The 19,167-nt window shown below is 50.3% G+C and overlaps 1 protein-coding gene across 5 annotated transcripts in view; it reads right to left on the bottom strand.

Moving 5' to 3' along the window:
• Positions 1–19,167, bottom strand: part of RGS9 (regulator of G protein signaling 9) — a 129,972-nt gene that overhangs the window by 90,522 nt on the left and 20,283 nt on the right. For 2 of the 5 annotated variants that reach the window (XM_061455260.1, XM_061455261.1), the window contains exons 14-18: positions 18,888–18,975; positions 18,212–18,350; positions 17,414–17,499; positions 15,967–16,084; positions 12,457–12,821 (exon numbers count right to left, since the gene is read on the bottom strand). In XM_061455260.1, coding sequence (XP_061311244.1) covers positions 12,457–12,821; positions 15,967–16,084; positions 17,414–17,499; positions 18,212–18,350; positions 18,888–18,975 — 796 coding nt within the window. Of the gene's footprint in view, positions 1–10,064; positions 11,638–12,456; positions 12,822–15,444; positions 16,085–17,413; positions 17,503–18,211; positions 18,351–18,887; positions 18,976–19,167 lie in introns of those variants that run through there. The other 3 variants (XM_061455259.1, XM_061455262.1, XM_061455263.1) reach the window with 3 other exon arrangements.

The raw sequence follows: 19,167 nt of genomic DNA, 5'->3' as shown, positions 1-19,167 counted from the left end.
TTTTCCCTCCTCCCCTCTTGGGGCTGAAGGAATGCCTTAAAACATTTCGAATCATGTAATCTCAGCTGTCAGATGACCTCAGTGAGAGAAAACGGCCAAATTCAGAGGACACTGTTTGCTCAAACCTGTCATTAGCTCCCCCCCCCCCCCCATTTTAAACAAACAAACAAACAGATGAAAACCCCCACAGCCCGTATGGGTGGTGGTGTTGTTTTCCTTTCCCTAGAAAGCCAAAGGAATTGCATGGCCAGGGAACTGCAGCTATTCGAAGATGCCATGAAACCCACACCCACACCGCTGGCTGACAATCCATCCCTCTGCTTACGGGAGCATTATCAATAAGGAAAGTCATAAATTGCCCGCTGAACAGGAACTCAAAGACCAAAGTCATGTAACTCAAACAGGCTCAAAGCAAAAGAGTGCCTTCAGTGTGAGGGTGGTCTGTGTAAAGTTAGGAGACACCTGCTAGCAAGTCCTGAGACACTAGCATCTGTGTAAACTTGCCCCCTCCCTGCGCCCGCAGCCCTTATAAGGTGTTGAATGAAGGAGTTTCATGAAAAAGGCTCTGTTTGGGGCAGTTCTAAGGTTTACATATACCTAAGTAAAACAGAGCTGGTGCTGTGCAGTGCTGGGATGGATTACCAGGGACCACAGGGAGGCCTATTAATTATTGTGACAAGCTGATCTGCTTGCTGACTGGTGGCTTGAGTTGCATGTGGAGGGGTGGGTGTCTGGGCGATAACAGCCCTCTCTGTGCGAGGGGTTTGGGATAGCACAATGAAGCCGAGAGGATCTGAAAAAATCAGAACATGAGGAGGGAACACAAAGCTGAACGAGCACATTCACCTGGGGCTGAGAGCTGGTGGGGTCAGCCCCAGCTTCCCCTGCATCCCTGGAGCAGGAGTGGTACCCGGCCCTGCTCCACCATCTCCTGGCTGCAGCATCATAGGCAACACAACACTGTGGCAAGGAAGTGGGTTGGCAGAGCAGACCTTAGCCATCCAAGCTGTGGTCCTTCACCCTCTCAGATCAGCAGCACGCAGGGTTTGAACACTGGTTTATATTTAATTGGAAAGCAAAAGCTAAACAGTGAAACTTCTCCACGCGAGGCCACCACACTTCCTTATGAATTAAACAGGGAAAGTACTTTAGCGCTGGCAAAGCTGGAATCTGGAAATACCAATATTTCACCAAAGTGGGTTTTTAATATGCTGAAGTGTCATACATATTCAGAGTCATACAAACTCTGAAGTTTCTAGCTGTAGGTGAAACCTTCTCATCATCAGCTCTCGATATAATGTGTGCTTATCTTGAAGAACATTTACTTTCCTGCACTTACCAGCTGCATTTGAATTGTCAAATGACACTTTGCTGAAATTATTAAAACTAAGAGGTCACAGAGAACCCAACTTGAAAGCAAGAACACACATTCTTTGGTCTGAGCAAAAGTGCATATTTGGAATTTTAAATGCTAATTCTTTTTGGGGGGAGGAAGAATCGTTTTTCTGGCAGTCAAGTGCAGAAAATGGAGCATTTGAAAGAAACTTCTGCTTTAATTTTTGACAAGTGCTGTGAATAGAACCATAGAATCAACTCCATAGATGCTCTGCTCTGCTGTTAGAGGGAAGGGATGGAGCAGAGCCTCGGCCACAGTGCAGTGGGGTGCTGGGGAGGGTGAGTGGGGAGAGGTGCTGTCACACACCAGTCCTGCGACCTCAGGCTCTTGTCCTCAGCCCCAGCAGCGAGCAGGCTCTGTGATGCCCACACAGCTCCAGCCGAGGAAATGCAGGCAGTACCTGGCTTATATACCCTGACTGCAGGAATGTTTTCTTTCTGAGGAATAAGGCTCATCTCTTTCCCTTGCTCATACTTCTTCCTTTTAGGGTTGCTCGATAAAGAGATAAGAGTGGAAAGTGAAGATGTTTGGCATCTGTCCCCAAAAAATCCCAGAGCAAAACCACCTCACTCAACATCTGCAGCTCAGCCGTAACCTTCCTGTCCCGCGGTGGCTCTCGGTGGGACGTGCCACGGAGCATTCCAGGACGTGCCTAGCTGCGAGGCCAGACCATGCCAGAAATGCTCAGGCAAGGAGCAGTGAGGCAGCAGGCTTGAAAGAGGATGAGAAGGAGCCTTGCCTGGGTGCAGAGCCAGGTCGGTGCCTCTGATCGCGTGTTAGATTGCAGTGCACCGAGCTGAAAACAAGAGCCTCGGGGCTTTTGAGGGCAGAGCTCTCCCAAAACATGTCAGTTACCCCTGGACCGGTTTTTGGTCTGTACCTATTGCACCAAAGCCTCATAAGCTGCTCCTATTCTGATAAAGCTCTGCTTGTTTGAGAGCTGCAGTGAAGAACAGCAGTAGCAACATAGGGATATGTTTGGAACTGCCTCTTCACAGACCTCATCTTAGCATCATTTCATGGATGGGGACACAAAGAGCTGGAGAAGAGATTGCACAGAGGGATCCAGACAGGGTTTGGAGCACGTGCCCTCTCATCACAGCTGAGTCCATAGCCACCAACAGCCACGAGCCCTATTGAACCTCCAGACCATGACCTCCCCTCCCTGTCCTCTCCCATTTATACCACTCAGACAAAGGAGCAGGGAGATGCCAGAGCTCAGGTGTTCAGTATTTCAGCTGTGTGTAGCTAAACATGAGATACTCGAGGCAAAGGATGAAGATTCATGGCCCTACAGCCTTGAGATGAGTGTCTGGTGGCTTTTGCTACCTCAGGGACAAACTCCATGAGAGGGTCAAAGAAGTGCTGCAGCCCAAAAGCTGAAGGTGAGCACCAACATCACAGAGGTTGCTCTGAAGAGGAGGGATGGATGAAACCTGCACATGATCACAGAGCAGAGCTAGGGAATGGCCCTTCCCTTTCCTCCCCTTCCTGTACTACCAATAAAGAGTGGTTTGAGGTATGCAGACTCCAGCTGGTAACAGAGGGCACCCCTATCATCTGCAAATATACTCTGAAATCCAGGTTGTTCACCGCTTCCCGGGCATTTCACCTACACAACCTGAATTATTTGGGTTAGCTGTGCTCACAGTCCCTGCTTCATTTTGCTGTGAATCCAGAGCCTTCTTCACCAACATAATGCAACCTGATTTAACCATGACATGCTTCATCCAGTGAGGAGGAAGGCAGCGCTGGAGCCTGGCAGCTTCACACCCTCCTCGCTATCAGCAAAGCCTGCTCCTCAGCAGTGCTTCCGTGCCTCCTGGAGAGCTCCTCGGTGCTGATCTGAAGTTTGGATGCGGTGTTGTTTTTATATATAAATGACATTATGACAAATGATGAAGGATTAAATTACACTTCAATCAAATCAAGCCAAACCAGTAGGGATCGAGGTCCCAGTGGAAAGTATACATGGAGTTCCTCAGCTTCCTGATTTGAATGACTTTGTTCTTCTTCCAGAGAAAGAAGGGGGGGAAACGAAGGAGAAGAGAGGGGAAAGGGAGAGGAGGGGGGGATTTGGCCTAAAATGAAACATTTTCCTTTTAAGTTGAACATTTGAAAATGGCTGGGAGGAAAGAACTGAAACCCTGTAATGGCTGATACTGAAGAACAGCCTGGGACTTTTGCTTTTTGAGAACAGAAGCCCGGGAGAGAGCTGTGGTGTGAAAAAGGCAACACTGTGTGCCTTGAAGGGGAAGGTGTTTGCAGCAGCCCATCTCCTGCAGACACTGAAAACCCCCTGCAAGGCACTAACCCAATTAGCTTTGCGAAGAGCTGTGCTGTGAAAAGGCAAAGGCACTGACAGTGGTTTTGGTAAAGGCTAAAGACAGCTTCACTCTGCCTTGCACTCCCATCACAGTCACTTTATTATCTTTGTATTACTACGCCTTGCAAAGGTTGGCTCAAGAGCCTTTAGCTCTGCATCTCTGGCCAGCTAGAAAGCCTCTCTTCTCATCGTGCTGTTCCCAGCACTGTTTTGAACAACAGACTGTTTCTCAGTTCTGCAGAAACAGTCATTCCATGAATGAGTGCCTGTAGAGAGACACAGAGACCCATGTGCAGGCAGACACTGCGCTCCAGAGCATGCAGTAGGCACCTTGCTCCAGAGGTTGCATTAAATACTACTCCCTGCCTTGGTATCTGGCTGCAAATCTTGGGTATTGTGTCCAATAGAACCCATCAGTGAAGGTGCAAACAAGTCAAGCAGAATACATAAGGCTCTCCTTTGGCTTGATGGTTACCCTGAGGGACAGCAACCATCAGGTTGACTTAACTGTGACAGACTTCACCCTCCTGTCTGCAGATGGTACCTGCAGGTCATCCATTAATCTGATGAAGGAGTGATGGGCAAGTTCCTCTCCCTTTAAACAGGGTACTTTGCATTATTCTGCTCATAAAATGCATTGTCAGCCATGTGTGTAGCTGCTAGAAGACCCTCTTCCATTTCAGAAATGAACATTTTCACCTTAGCTGAAATTAAAGGCAAAAAGAGCACTTTACCAGGTCTAGAATATCTCAGCTCATGGTAAAGCCACTTAAACTGGACAAAGAATGAAGCCTACAGAAGCACACACATGTCCACGTGTCTACACATGTGCCTAGGCACACGCTCCAGCCTGCAGCTCCACAGGATAAAAAGCAGGAGGTCATCCATCCCTTTCCTAAAGCCTTTTTGCTATGCACTTTCTCCCTGTAGTAATGGGCTTTGCAAAGTATTTTAAAGAACAACTTGAGCAGTAATTCCCAGGAAACCATTTGTTACCTATGGTTCACGTCCAACGTGTTCACATTACATCTCAACTTTCTGACACAGAAATCAAGGAGAACACTTGCAGAAATCAAGATCCAAATTGGTTCAGCCTCTGAGGATAAGAAAGCCTTAGAAATACGTATAAATTTAAGTGGTTTTGAATAAGGACAGCATTTCAAAAAGCAGCTGAATTGTTACTTTGAAATAAGCCATTATTTTCTGCTTTTTTAAATTCCAGTCTTTAATAGGGAATGAAATCCAGACTGCCAAGAACCAAGGAGAGGTTTTGATGCAAATGAAAAGCAGCATTTAAGAAGTGCAAGTATCCCATAATAGAGCCCACACGGAATTGCCAGCTCCCAGACCTGCCTGGAACATCCAAGGGTCCATCCAGCCCAGCAGCTCGGAGCAGGAGGGTCTAGAGGATGTGTGCTCTCAAGTGCTGACCTCGGGATTCACCTTCTTTCTCCTGGTGAGCCCTCAGGGCTCACACCACAGCCCCATATTCAAACGTCTCCAGTCAAAGCACATCTAACCTGGGGTCACACCCAGACACACAACAGGGGCAGGTGTTGCCATGACAGGGAAGGGATGGGAGGAGAGCTCCTGAAGTCTCCTTGGACTGTTCTGCTAATCCTACCCCTGCCCAATGTCCCAGGGAAACCTCTGTGTCTCAGTGGGGTTTATGAAAGAAAGCCTTCCTTTCCCCTGGTGCCAGAGAAAAATCCTCTCCATGGAAGCATCACTGGCCTGAACATGAGTAATTCACATGAGTTTAGGATCTTCCTGCCCAAGACCACCCATGGACACCCACTCCTGGCAGCAGGAAGATCTTTGCAAAGCTTTGGTTGATGGGTTGAGGGGAAAGAAACAATATCTGGCTATGGTGAAGCTGAGAAGGCAGCAGAAAGATGTCAGATCCTCTGTCCTCCCCATGCAGACAGAAATGGAGCAGCGTGATGCCTTCCTTGCCCTCAGCCATGCCAAAGGGTCTTCTTTGGCTGCAGGGACACCCCTTTCTTGAGCTGGGAGAGCAGAGCTTGCTCTGCTGAGGGCATGGAGGAACTGAAGCAGTGGGGATGAGATGGCAGACAAGGGAGGAAGGCACATCCAGCTGAGGATGAAGCTGCCCCACATGCTTAGGGCTGCCCCATGGCATACATGGGGACAGGGAGGAGACTGCTGCAGTGGAGCAGGGCACAACAGGAGAGCATCAGCAGAGTGAAAACCTGGACAAAAAGCCCAATTACCTGTCCTGCCACAAACAAACAGCCCCTTGCCTGACTGCCAGAGAAAGAAAAGGGCCACGGGATTGGAGGGCTCAACCTAAGCCATGTACATCTATTTAATAAGAAACCTCATTGATAAGCAAACCACCTGATGCTTGCACAGCAGCAAAGAAAACACCTGGTTCTGCCTGTGGCTTGATAAGCCAATATCTTTAATCTTTCCTTTTTTTTCCCTCTTGATGACTGAAGTACACACTCTGTGCGGCCCTATGCTCCAGCCACATTGGTAATAGTAACAAAGCTTTGATGTCCCCCTCATTCAACAGAATGTTGTTTAGTTCAAAGCGAAGAACAGAGGCAATTCTTTGCTTTTAAATTATTAGCTCCCTAAGTCTTCTGTAATGATATAGTTTGACTGAAGTGTGCAGTTTATTAACTACATAAAGACGATATTATTAGAGCGGAGAAAGGCAGCCGAAAGTTTTGCCTTTCAGCTCAGCAGCAGGGGTTTTTGATACTTTGATCTCAATCAATGCTAAATGTCTTTGTGAGATAGAGGGAGCAGCAGAAATTACCTTTGGCACCATGACTACATCAATTATTTAGTTCTTTTTCTTATAAATTAAAGTGTTCTTCAACTTTTACCCCAATTTTTTTTCCTTTTTTTTATTTTTTTGCTTCCCTTCAGTTGATGGGGGGAAAATGGGAAAAAAGCTGCCTGGATAAAACCTGGCTGTGAGCAGTAATAAAAATCCCACTGGCCTCTCCCAGCCCTGGTCTGGAAGGGTCTGCTCTGGGTGAGGAGATGGATTCATATGAACAACAACAGCAAAAGGATGGCTTGGGTAATGTGCTATTTAACCAAACGACTGCAGAGGTTGTTATTACAAACCTGTATCTAGCCTCATTTCTTTTCATTTTGGTCTTTTCCAGTATTGCTGGCATGAATTCAGCCAGAAAAAAATGGGACACCTGATTGAAACCAAAGGGCTGCTCTAAGCAGGATTTGAAGCGTTGGTGCTTATTGAAGTTTAGGAGCAAGAATGAGGCAGCTCCACCTTGAGTAACAACGAGAATTAACTGAGGTGTCCTAAGGGTTAAAGCAAAGAGCCAGAGCACTGTACGTGGAGCTGCAGCAGGTGCCTACACACTACAGAGTGCACTAACTCTCATTACAGCCACTGGTGTCAGGCAATCCCACCCATCTATAAGCTGTCAGCAAATCCTACCCATACAGAAGTTGTGTCCACTCCTGAGTTAGTCCCCTAGAGCAATGGAGGGAATAAACTACTTCCAAAGATGATTAATCCCGAGAGGGGTGGCTGATTCCTCCCCTGGGAACAAAGGGAATCCAGCATAATGGACTAGAGGTGAGCAAGGATAATGCAGCTCAGTGCTTCTGCTGGATAACAGAAATAGGTAGATACTCTAGGGGAATCTGTGTTCTTTTACTGCTCAAGGAAGAGACCAAGCTGCTGGCCAGGGAGCAGAGCCAAGGGAGGAGGTATTCCTGCAGCTCTGGGGACAGAAGCTGGTGGCTGGGCTTCAGTGCTGTGGTGAACCAGAGCGTGTTAGAAACCACTGGAACCAGAACTCTGGTGGGGAACAGCAGCAGCAGGACCACGGTGGTGCTGAGGAACCAGCAAGACTGAGCCCACTGCAGCTTATGATTTAAAACACAGTCCTTTGGCCAGACATGTTTGTTTTGTGAGTGAGTAATAAGAGAGGTCTTTGCAGAGATGCTGAAGTATGAACTGCGGTAACTTCAATATATCTCTATGTAGAATGTGCTGGAGAACAACATAATTCTGTTTTCATGGTGATCAAAGTTTTGCAACAGGGAGGACTCGAGACAGTGTGCTAAGCTGCTATGGCAACAAGAATTTTAAGAAGTAAACTCACTTGCAAGAGCTTATCTCTTCCTCTTTAGTGCAGTGCAGAACACATCAGGGAACCTCTGCCCTAAAAGGAATCCTGTGAGGTTCTCACCTCTGGGCCAGGTGTAGTGGAAAACGCATAAAACATATCCCCTGTGGCAAGGGGAAAATAATCCTGGTGACTGGGTTCCTCCTGCACCCCTGAGGCTGCTGTGCCCCAAAAAGCCAAGTCACGATGACTCTTTCATCATGTATTTATCATAACTCAGGTATTTATATGCTGGGGTGAATGCACCATGAACCACTTCAGTTCGACTGACATCCTATTCTGGACCTGAGAAGGATGTAATGTGATGCAGCCCCTGCACAGGGGTGAATTCCACCCCCAGAGCACCGTTTCCAAGAGCATCATGACGTGGGCTCAGTTTACATCTCAGCTTTCAAGCCACCCTCTCCAAATGTGAAGGCAGCGGCATCAGGAACACTTCTGACAGCTCCTTTCACAAGGGGATGCTGTGAAGAGCTGTCATGCTCTGAGTCAGCTGTTCTGCCATGGCTGGCATTTGAGGCAGGAAGAGCCTGCTCGAGGAGCTATCCCAAACACGCCGCCTGCCAAAACCACACTGGGAATCTCACGGGAACAAGCCCTCTCCTGAGCCAGCTGGTACTTCCTGCTCCCGAGGCCTGATCCTGCTGGATGCTGAGCATTCTTTGTTCCATTTTTAAATTAACGAGACTTGAGCAATGCGCGGGCCAAGACTTCAGAGGAGGAATGGGCCCTTGGTGCTTTTGGCACTTGGGCTGCATGTCCCAGCTGGAGAGGGGCGGAGAGAGTGAAATGTCAGACTTGAAGGGAGACTTGAGGGATACCGATCACCTGGAAAACACATCTCTAACCGGGATGCTTTAATCCGGCTGGCCATGCTCCTGCATCCTCCTTCCCCTCCACCCTGCGGGCTGGATGTAGCGTGATGTATACCCAGCCCCATGGCACGACCACAGCTCACCAGTGCAGCTGGAGCAAGTTACCCCAATGCTGTCACAACCCACGCCAGGATCCACCTCCTGCCCCTCGCTCCAGCAAGAGGCTCACTGAGATTCACTGCATGGGACTCACTCCCATCCTATCCCAACAGTGTCCCCTTGAGGTTGATGGCTGAGGCAGCCTGGGAAGAGCCCGCATAGAGATTTGGGGAACCTCTGGAGCCGGTCTTGCTTTTCAGGCTGGCTCAGAACTGCAAGGCAAGCACAGACATCAATCCCATGGATCAGCCTGAGCCCGAGGAAAGGACACTGGAGGAGCCCACCTCAATGTGGGGTGTGGGACCTCCCCATGTGGGATTGGAGCTCCTTGTCAAACCGCACGGCTAATGTATCATCTTCCTTCCAAGTTCATCCAAACAACATCTGAAGTCCGATCACTGCAGCCCCTCCTGCCGCACATCAGCTCAGACCTGGAGCATGGGAAGCACTTCCAGCACGGATGAGCTGGAGCAGGACCACGGCTGCTCCGTGGGTCTGTGCCAGCCACAAGGAGCAGCGGGATGCAGGATAGCAGAGCGCTGTGGCGAGGGCACGGGGCTGCCTGCTGCTGCTGGAGTCTCCTTTCTTCTGTCAGCCGAGCAGCAGGGAGTTTGCTGAGAAACTGCCCCCGGGGAGCGAGCACTTTTCCCAGTCATTAACCTTACACATCCCTCACATTATCGGAATACCTCGGATGTCGAAGTTGCTGCAGTGAGCTAATTCCCCCAGGTGACTGCAGGCAGCGTTCAATGGGCTCCTGCACAGCGAGGGGATCTGAGCTGAAAGCGCTCCCGACTCCACATGCCAGGCCCCCAGCGGGGGTGACATCCTCAGATGTCACTGTGTGAGCTCAGCGCTGTGGGCGCAGGCACCCAGGACCTCTGGAGTAGTGGGTTTCAACCTGCAGTCAGCAGGGGTCTGGGGGTGATGGCAGGAAATCAAGGCATGGGCTGGAGATGGAAAAGGCTGTAGGAGTCCTCCAGTTGAAAGATATTGGGGGAAAAAAGCAGTGCCCTGAAGGGACAGATGTTGGGAACCCCCGGTGCTGGCCTCTGGGCCATGTATGTACCTGTCTGTCTGGATGTGATTGCAGCAGGGTTTCCACGCTCTGGATCTGGGATCCTGAAGTGCTTCCTCTGGTTTAGAAGATGAGCATGAGGCCAAGGCACTATTTGATTCCTTGGCAAGGAGGTGCACAAGAGGAACCCCAAAGCAACGAGAGGAATATGAACAGTAGGATAGCTCTTATTATATGTACATAATATTAAATATAGTATTATTAACTCCTAGACATCAAAAAGTTTTCCCGTCGTGTTCCCTGGATCATCCATGACCAGTGTCCCGTCAGGAGCGGCAGAGTAACGCTATTAACAGAAACAATCACAGAAGACACCACATTTGTCTCTCCTTAGTAATAGGTGGCCACCTCTAGTGACTGCCAGAGCAGAACTAAATCCTTCCAACTAAGCAAAGCCAGCAGGAGCAAACACACATTCAGACATAAGAACATTCTTGGGCAGTGCAGGCAGCACCCTTTGCTTTGGGGTGCTGCACCTTTCTGGCCTTCTGATTAGAAGTTTCATCCCAGCCCTGACCACTCACCATATGTGAGGAGAGGCTTTAAGTCCCACAGCAGGAGTCAGCGTGATGAACCGCATCAGCTACACAAGCAAAGATCCATTTACAATTAGAAAGCACCAAACAGCAACACCAGAAGTCACAGGCCACATGAATCTACAGAATAATGACTCACATCACACACAGGAAACCCCTCCATGCTCAGACAAAAACCCATCTTCAAACGCTGACATGACGTAAGGAAAGCAGCGGTCTAACGGTCTTGATAACAACACAGGCAAAGACTGGCACTGCATCAACCCGCATTGGAGAGGCCCAAAACACCAACATGGATTTGGTTTGGATTTTCCCAGGAGTTCAGATAATGGCTCCAAAACCCATCCTGGCACTGAGAGGCCACAGAAGGGAAGCTGGAGCTAATGCAGAACCACTCTGGAACCTTTGCTCTCCTGCACTGCTTGCTCTTTGGGATCGTTTTTGGTTTGCACTAAGGAATGCCTTTCAGTACACAGCTGCTTTCACTGTAATTTCCCCAGCAATCAGCTGCTTCTTAATGAATTTGCTTTGAGATTACAAAAGCATTACTAATAACAAGAGGTGGACCCAAGCTGGGGACACAAACATGCCCCCATCTTGGCACTGCAGTCTGAGTCCTCCCCTGAAGAATGCCTGCAAGCTTTGCTCCAGCTGTGCTGTGTACAGTGTGCTGACACCTCATGGTCAAGCAAGTAACTCAGATAAGACAGCGTTTCCCAGGATATAGATATACATACATTCTCCAGCTGCTATAAGGCAAGAAATGAGGTTCATTTATCAAGAGGTTTGTAACGAATAGATCTGAATATAGCAAAGATAGGAAAGAAAACCAGTCCAGAAATGCTTCACATTGTTGAGTTACAGCTGTGTGCACCAGGGCCCGTTATCCATAGTTGTGGTAGTCTGAGCTTCCTTGATGCTGAGGGATGGCTTTAATGCACTTCTTCGTTGGCATGGCCCATATACTGAGCCATAGTTGGCAAACCTTGTGGTCCCAGGCCTGGAAAGAGTGTCCCTGTCTGGGCTGTGCATCACCCAGCTCTCCCCTCTTCCATGGGGCTCTCCCAAGGGCAGACCACCTCCTTCACAGAGCCCTTCTGGGCCCGGGCGTGCTTGTCCTCTCCCTGCTCGCAGTCTATGGGGTGGATGTGGCTCTCTAAGGACGCATCTGTTCTTACCTGGAAGAAGCTGTGTTTTGAAATGAAGACTCATCACGCACAGGGCACTGCTGATGTGCTCTGAGGCAGTGAACGTGCGGCACGGAGCCTGGCTTTGAGCTTTACACTGCTCAGACCCCAAATCCCACAGGAAAATTCCTGGGCACTCATGGAAAATGAAGGGAATGGGCACTCACCACCCTCTGAACACAAAGTGCTCTGTGGTACAGTGCTGGCACTGCCGGAGCACAGAGCCAGGTGGAGAAGGAGCCCTCAGATTTGTGTGTTGGAATTGATAATGTGGACTCATCCACTTACAATGAAATGGGTTAGACCAGGGTGAGGACACAGTGCTCGTAGTGAGGGACATGGCCAGGGCTTGCTTGCCTGACGTGAGGCAGGAGCAGAGCAGGAGCCCGGGCCTGGCAGCCGCCATCACACAGAGCCCCAGGGCAGGCCGAGATGGGCAGTGACAGCTGACTGCAGTGTGGATCCCAGCCTGGTTTGGGTTAAAGGGACCTTAAAGCTCACCCAGCTCCAACCCCTGCCACAGGCAGGGACCCCTGCCACTGGAGCAGCTTGCTCCAAGCCCCTGTGTCCAACCTGCCCTTGAACACTGCCAGGGATGGGGCAGCCACAGCTTCTCTGGGCACCCTGTGCCAGCTCCTCAGCACCCTCACAGGGAGGAGCTTCTGCCTAAGAGCTCAGCTCAATCCAAAGCAGCACAATTCCCACTTTCACAGGCTCAGCACATCCTATTTTAACCTCTTTAACCCAGCTAATGCCGAACCAAAATGGCACCGGAGACAATGCCCTCCTGAGGGGATCCACCTGCCCGCGCGGTCCTTACCTGCTCACGGCCCTGGTGTCCATCCGGAGCCGCCGCTCCCGCTCGCCCAAGGGCTGCACCTTCCCGTGGGGCACAGCCGAGCCCGCGGGTGACACCGCGGTGAGGGCAGGGGAGCTCCAGCGGCCGCGCCTCAGCCACCGGCCCAAGGCCATGGCGGCCGCACGGGGCCTCCCTGCGCCTGAGGGGAAGGGGCCGGGGCTGGGGCCGGCCCCCTCAGCGCTGCCTGAGGCCGCGGTGCTGAGCAAGGGGCAGGTGGTGCTGTGGGGCAGGGCCTGCGGGCTATGGGGCCGGCTGGCGGGGTACGGCGGAGCGCTGGTGCCGGTGTAGATGGCCGTGTGAGGGGAGCAGAAGGCACGGTGGTGCGGCTGTGGGGAGGAAGAGGAGAGAGGCTCGGTCAGGCTCAGGGCTGCTGGCGGCCCCATGGCTGCTGCTCCTCCTCTGGAGAAGGGCTGGGTGCTGCTGGTGCGGACAGGGGAGACAGGGCCCAGATGGGAGGCAAGGCAAGGCAAACCTGGGCCCATGTCCCCCCTTCTCCTGCAGATCCATCCCATGTCCCCTCCCCTGCCCTCCTGCACCCAGAGCTGCCACAATTTGCCCATGGAGATCAACAGGGTCATTGCTACCAGCATCAGCCTCCAACTCCAACAGGGAAGTTGGAGCTAAATGATCGTTAAGGTTCCTTCCAACCCAACCCAGTCTACGATTCTGTGATAGCTCCAGCTCCATACCTTGGATGCTGCAAGAGACACCAGCTTGTCTCATCCCTTACAACAGATAGCTCCAGGCGTGGAAGACTCCGTTATCCCCAGCTTGGCTGTGAAGAGCATAACCAGCTCACCAACGTGCCACAGAGCTCCAGCCCCTGGTGACTGGTAATACAAGAAGCCACATCCTGTGCTGAACCCCGCAGTGTCCCAGAGCAGTGCTGTGAAGGCTCCAGCTCTGCTGGCTCAGCCCTCGGGACAAGCCCCATACAGGGTTCTCCCATGTTTCCCAAGGACTTGCAATACAGCTCAAGTGTCCAAAGAGAAGAGCTGAGAGAAGAGGCAGGCACAGAAAACAGAGGCACACATGAGATAGGTGACACAGTGAGGGACGAACACACTGAGACCAGACAGAGGAGGATGAGAACTTGGTTCCTTTTTCATTTCCTACATTTATTTTTATTAGACAGATGGATGCATGGAAGCGATGGCCAAGAAACAGCACAATCAACTGCTCTGACTGCCAGGGGAAACAACCAACCTCTTGACTGGCACACAGTGATGTTGGGTTTGTCCCGTGGTCACACTTTGTACCAGGCAACCTTCCTCTTCAAGGCCCGAGCAGTGAGGATGAGGAGCACGCTGGGTCATGCCAGCTTCCTCACTGTGTAAGCAGAACAGAGCCAGGTTCTGCCTGCCAGCGTGGGGCTGGTGTTTCACAAGTGCAGTGACTGCTGAACGTGCTGCATTAACCCATGTCAGGGCCACAGCGATGCGAAGCTGAGATGATGAAAAATCAGAGAAAGGAATGGAGAGAACATAAAAAGCGAAGCTGCAGACAAAAATGGGAGTAGAATCAGAGGGACTGACTGGAACACACAGATTTGTTATTTATTATTTATACCCTGACTTGATCTTCCACATGTTCCTACACACTGGCAATCCCAACGTGCTCAGTGCTCTGTTACACAAACTGAAGAGTGTAGAGATCATCACATCCAAGTAGCTTTGGACCAAGTCCTTGAGTGTCTTTCAGTGCTCTTATGTCAAGGTAGGTTGATGGTGCTTAGTACCTGATGTAAACAGCCTTTAAGCAGAATTTAACATGAATTCCTGCCTGAGCTGCTCACCCTCCCAGCATTGCACAATTTGCCCGTGCTTCCAGTGGGAATAAGAGCAGACTTAGCAAGCAGACTTTGACATCAGAGCAAAGAGACTCATGCAACTTGGTTTCAATTCCTCTAAGAAGGTTTACCACTGTGAGGCTAAGGGAGGTCATGAGAATCTCCCCAGCTCAGCTGCAGAGAGGAGACCAGTGCTGCAGTGACACCAGAGCAGAGCAGGGAGCCCTGATTCTGCCTCTGATTACGCATAGGGGAGGGGAGGAATGGCTGTTCAAAGCTGAGCTGTCACCTCACTGCAGCCCTGTTCACAAGGGGCTGGGCTGCACCACCCAGTGCCTGAAGGCTCCCACTCACATCCAGCTTTCCCCACCTCCCATTTCCTATAAAATCATACCAGTAGTAAAAAACAGATGAATAATAGGAACTGGAGTAAAGGAGCTCCTCAGGCCTCAGGGCTTCCAACCCAGTCCCTCTACTTCCCTTAAATTCTAACAAACCAAGAAGCTTTTCTAATGGCCCCAATTCCCTTTACTGAGCTTTGCAGGAAGCTTCCCCATTTCTGGTAATTCAGGCCTGGTCCAGACAGGCTGGGATTTCCCAGTAAAGCCTGGAATCTCCCTAAGCTCTTTAGCACTAAGGTAGCATTTTAGGTTGCCTCATTCTAAAGAGGAAAAGAGGCAGAGCAAAAAAAATACCCTACTTAAAGTTGAAATCAGCTCTTAACACCTCGACCCTGGTTCAACTGGAACTACCTCCTGTTAGGGTTTCTTAACAGTGGAAAATAGAAGAGCAGGGAAAAGACAAGACGAGAAGTAGAAGGATGTGATAACAGAAACACAAAGCCAATGCTGTATCTCTCAAGCCCTCCTCCAGAGGTGTGGAGAGCCCTTTTGCCAGACCCAGGCTCTCTGTACCTGCACACTGAGCTCATCCTGTGGGGAGCCACAGGGAGAGCTGAGCTTTCTGTGATCACTTCCAACATGCCAGGGGGGACCTGGGAGTGCCACTGAAACTCAACTAAACCCTCAGAAACAGTCACCCTCCCTTCTCACAAGTTTATCCCACTCCTCTGCCTGTGGCTCCACTACACTGGCTACAAGGTGTGGGATACTGGAAGCAAGGGATGCACTCTCCTCAGGGGGTGCCAGGATGCACCCCTGGGAGGATGGATACCAGCACAGATGAGCTCCGACATGGGCTGCCTCACCCTGCTCCGTGTGGCTTCATCCACCTCTGCTCCCAGGAAGGCTGGTCTGAACCCAAAGGATTAGGATGGCAGAGCTTTACCCTGCCTTGTGCCATCCCACCTCCTGCAGGAGCAGGAGACAGGGAGAGGCAGCTGGGCTGCCCAACCTGGGAGGGGTCTCAGGGCAGCCAAGAGGCATCTCCCCCTCGAGGTGTGCGGGGATGTGCCTGCATCCCGAGTCCAGCCCAGCCATCAGCCTGGCTCCGCCATGCCTGGGAAATGACATCTGATGCTCCAGAAGCCATGGCAACATGCAGGAAGCAGGCTGCTGGCAGAGCCGGGCTGGGAAACCTAAAGCAGCACTGACACCTTCAGGAAGATGAGACGAAGCTCAGCGCCAGCCTCGGCTCGTCTTTTCCCTGCGCTCTGCCCTGCCCAGAGCCTACTTGGGAGGATCTGCCTTGAGCTGGCTCCTGCGATCCAGCTTGCTCATGACCTGCGTGATGTCCACGGTCGTGGCGGCTTCTCTGGCTTTGGCCTCTTCCTCCCGCTGCCTCAGGATGATGGGGCTGGGGCTGGAGGGGAGGGTGCGGCGCCCGAACAGGAAAGGGGAGCTGGGCAGAGAAGAAGCAGCAGGAGGTTACTGAAAAGAAGGGCATCAAAACCTTCCCCCCGGTAAGCAAATTTACCAGGAGGGTGAGCTCAGAGCCAGAGAGGGATGTGCCACTGTCAGCCACACAACCACAAAGAGCTGCGAATGTGGGTGAGGTGGTTTAAAGGACTCATCAGCCACAGAACTGCTAAAGCACAAAAGCCCTGGTCCTGGTCCTCCCCAGTGACCTGAGGGCCAGGAGGTGGCTGGTACATTACTCCTTTCACTGTGTTTGCACATAACTAACACTCAGTGGGAAGCCAAACAACTGCCATCAGTGGAATTTAACCAGCGCCCTCAAGATCAAGACAGGGACCAGTCTGGGTGTTGCTGGTGTCTGTGATACACCAAAACCCACCCACTACTGCTTCAACAAAGCCATTACCAGAAGCAGTGGAAACCTGTTAATAACCTTTAGCTGAGCCAGGATCCCGAGTATTGAGTGTCCAGAGCAAGCACTGACCAATACCAACGTAGTCACCAGGATCAACCAGTGACGGTGTAATGTGTGGCTCAGGTTAAAGCTAACCAACCCGAGGCAAGTCAGCAGGAAGGGTTCTTCCACTGCCTTGAAAATGGGCTTTAGATGAAACAATAGTGTGAAGTCCATGATTCCTCTTTCGCACTTGTTAGGTTGATGAGTGGAAGAGGAACAGAGAAAGCAGCACAGTGCCCAGTCTGGCTCCGACATCGCATGCTCAGCTTAAAGAATTAACTGGAATTCAAATGGCCTAAATTTGCTACATGACCTTCATTTTAATTGGGGAAAAAGCCATTTCAAGCCTCTTTTATGGCCACCTACCTCATGCCAATAGTAACTCACAAGTAAGATGCTGTCTGTCCCTTTGTGGCTGCCTGTCACCTCTGCTTCACAAGGGATTTGTCCAGACAGAGCTGAGCAGATCCCATGGAGGACCCTGCACTGGACCCGTGTCTCCTGAGGTAGTCAATGCCTCATGGGTGGGAATTTTCCCACGCCCAGCACACAGTGCTCTCTCCTTCCATCCAGGAAATGAGCCATGATCAATTCAACCATTGCAACCTTTCCAAACAGACCCAACACACAAAGCAGCCAAGCAACCACCATGTCATTTCTGGCTGCACACAAGCCACTTCCAAAGGGCTCACAAACAGCATCATCCCTCTCAAAGCAAGGCATCTTCTTAGTGAAAAATCTTATTTAATTAAGCAAACATCTAAATCACAGTAATTTTGCTGCAACTCAGGCTTTTTTCTACCCTTGCTACAACAAGAAAATCAAAACCCCACAATTACATCCCGTTTCACTTGCCTTTTTTTGACAGTCTGTTGTGGCACAAGAGCCTTGGCCAGCATTTCCTTGTATATTGGAGACTTTAAATAGCGGCCATAGGAGTCCTACTAGGAGAAAAAGAGACAAAGTGGTAGTTATGGGCTGCAAACACCCTTATTAAAATCACCACCAAATACAGCTGCTCAGGAGCCAGGAAGGCTGGGAACTGGATCATCCCCCCCAGCAGCCAAAGGGACTTTGCATCTTGCAGGCAAATGTAGCTGTTTAAACCAATACCCTTTCATCTGGGTATAAAATTCCCAGGATTTTCCATCTCACAGTACAGCTTCCCAGGTAAGAGCCAGACCAAAAGGTCTGAACTGAGCTTAGCCCAGGCCAGTGGTGTCTGGTTATGCTCTTGGTACAAAACTCATGCACTTATATCACAATTGCTACTACTTTTCCCATCCACTGCTGAAATCCAGTTGGACACAAGCATCCACCATAGGGATACCTGCTGTGTACAGAGGTACACAAAGTGTACTAACTGAGTGAAGCTGAAAGATTTGTTCAGGCTTTGAATGAGCTGGTACCAAGCTGGTATTAGAAAGCTGGACTTCAGCAGACAACTGATGTCCACCACCCTGGGGACGCACTGCCTTAGAGGGAAGCAGCAGCAGCTAAATACAAAGGCCTGAACCAGTGCTTCCTTCAGTCAGCAAATTTAAGGGATTTTCCAACAAAGGCCACTTGAAAGTGACAATTTATAGCACACAAAGGCATGGAAAGGCCCAGGATACTGGAATCCCCCCAAGGCTTTGAAAACAAGTAACAAACCTTTTTCATCAGCATGTAAATGTGGGTCTGAGCAGCATCTAAAACATAACGATGAGGGTGCTTGAGGCCTTTGACAGTGATGCCCATTGTTGTGCCATCAATGTTAATCCAGCGCCTTGCTCCTGGAGCCAGGAAGAGCCTGCAAGGAGGAGAATCAGCAGTGCCATTAACAGCTGGAGAATGCCTGGAGATTGCTCTGTCTATGCAGGAAAGGAGAAGTCCCTTCAGCTGCCCACTGCAGTTTGCTGTCCTGATCTTGGACAGTCAATCTCCTGATTGAGGAGTCACTTCCTCTTGCACTGTTAACGCAACATGAACCAACTTTCAGTTCACTAGAAGCAAAAAGGGTCTGGAAGCCCTGAGATCTTTACTGTTCCACACCTCTGTTCAAATTACATGCTGAGATCTTTACTGTTCCACACCTCTGTTCAAATTACATGCTAAGACTTAAATGCAATAGTGGAGAACAGAGGAAAAGTAACTATGGAACAACACAACACTTATGCTTTCATCTTCATCAGCTCCTTTCCGCCGTGGGGACATAGGACAGCCACATCTGATGACAGCTTACAAAGAAAAGTCCCAGGAATAAGCCATTTGGAGGATGACAGGGTGTGGAAGAAGGGGATGGGGCTCAGCTACAAGGAGTTTAAGAATGCAAAATTATCACACTCACTTGTAAATCTCTTCTGCTTTCTCTTTGACCTTGGATTGGTCTCCGTACTTGAGATCCTCACAGGCTTCCCAGAAACCCAGATTCTCTCCTGCGTGACAAGGACGCATTCAGCAGAGAGCGAGACTGAGGCGAACACAATCAATCCCATTTATCAACTCCTAAACTGAACGCTTGACTCAATATGTGTTGGCCTCAGTTCAGTCCCTCCAATTCTCACAGCCACCTTGAAAACCCCCTTGGGACTGAAGGGGGAAAACCTCTTTTCCCCTGCTCCAGTGCT

This window comes from Pezoporus flaviventris, unplaced genomic scaffold, assembly GCF_033815535.1.
Source record: "Pezoporus flaviventris isolate CSIRO_AGI_PZ_B2104156 unplaced genomic scaffold, CSIRO_AGI_Pfla_v1 ptg000020l, whole genome shotgun sequence".
Lineage (NCBI taxonomy): Eukaryota > Metazoa > Chordata > Aves > Psittaciformes > Psittacidae > Pezoporus > Pezoporus flaviventris.
This window is presented reverse-complemented; position numbering and strand designations above follow the sequence as displayed.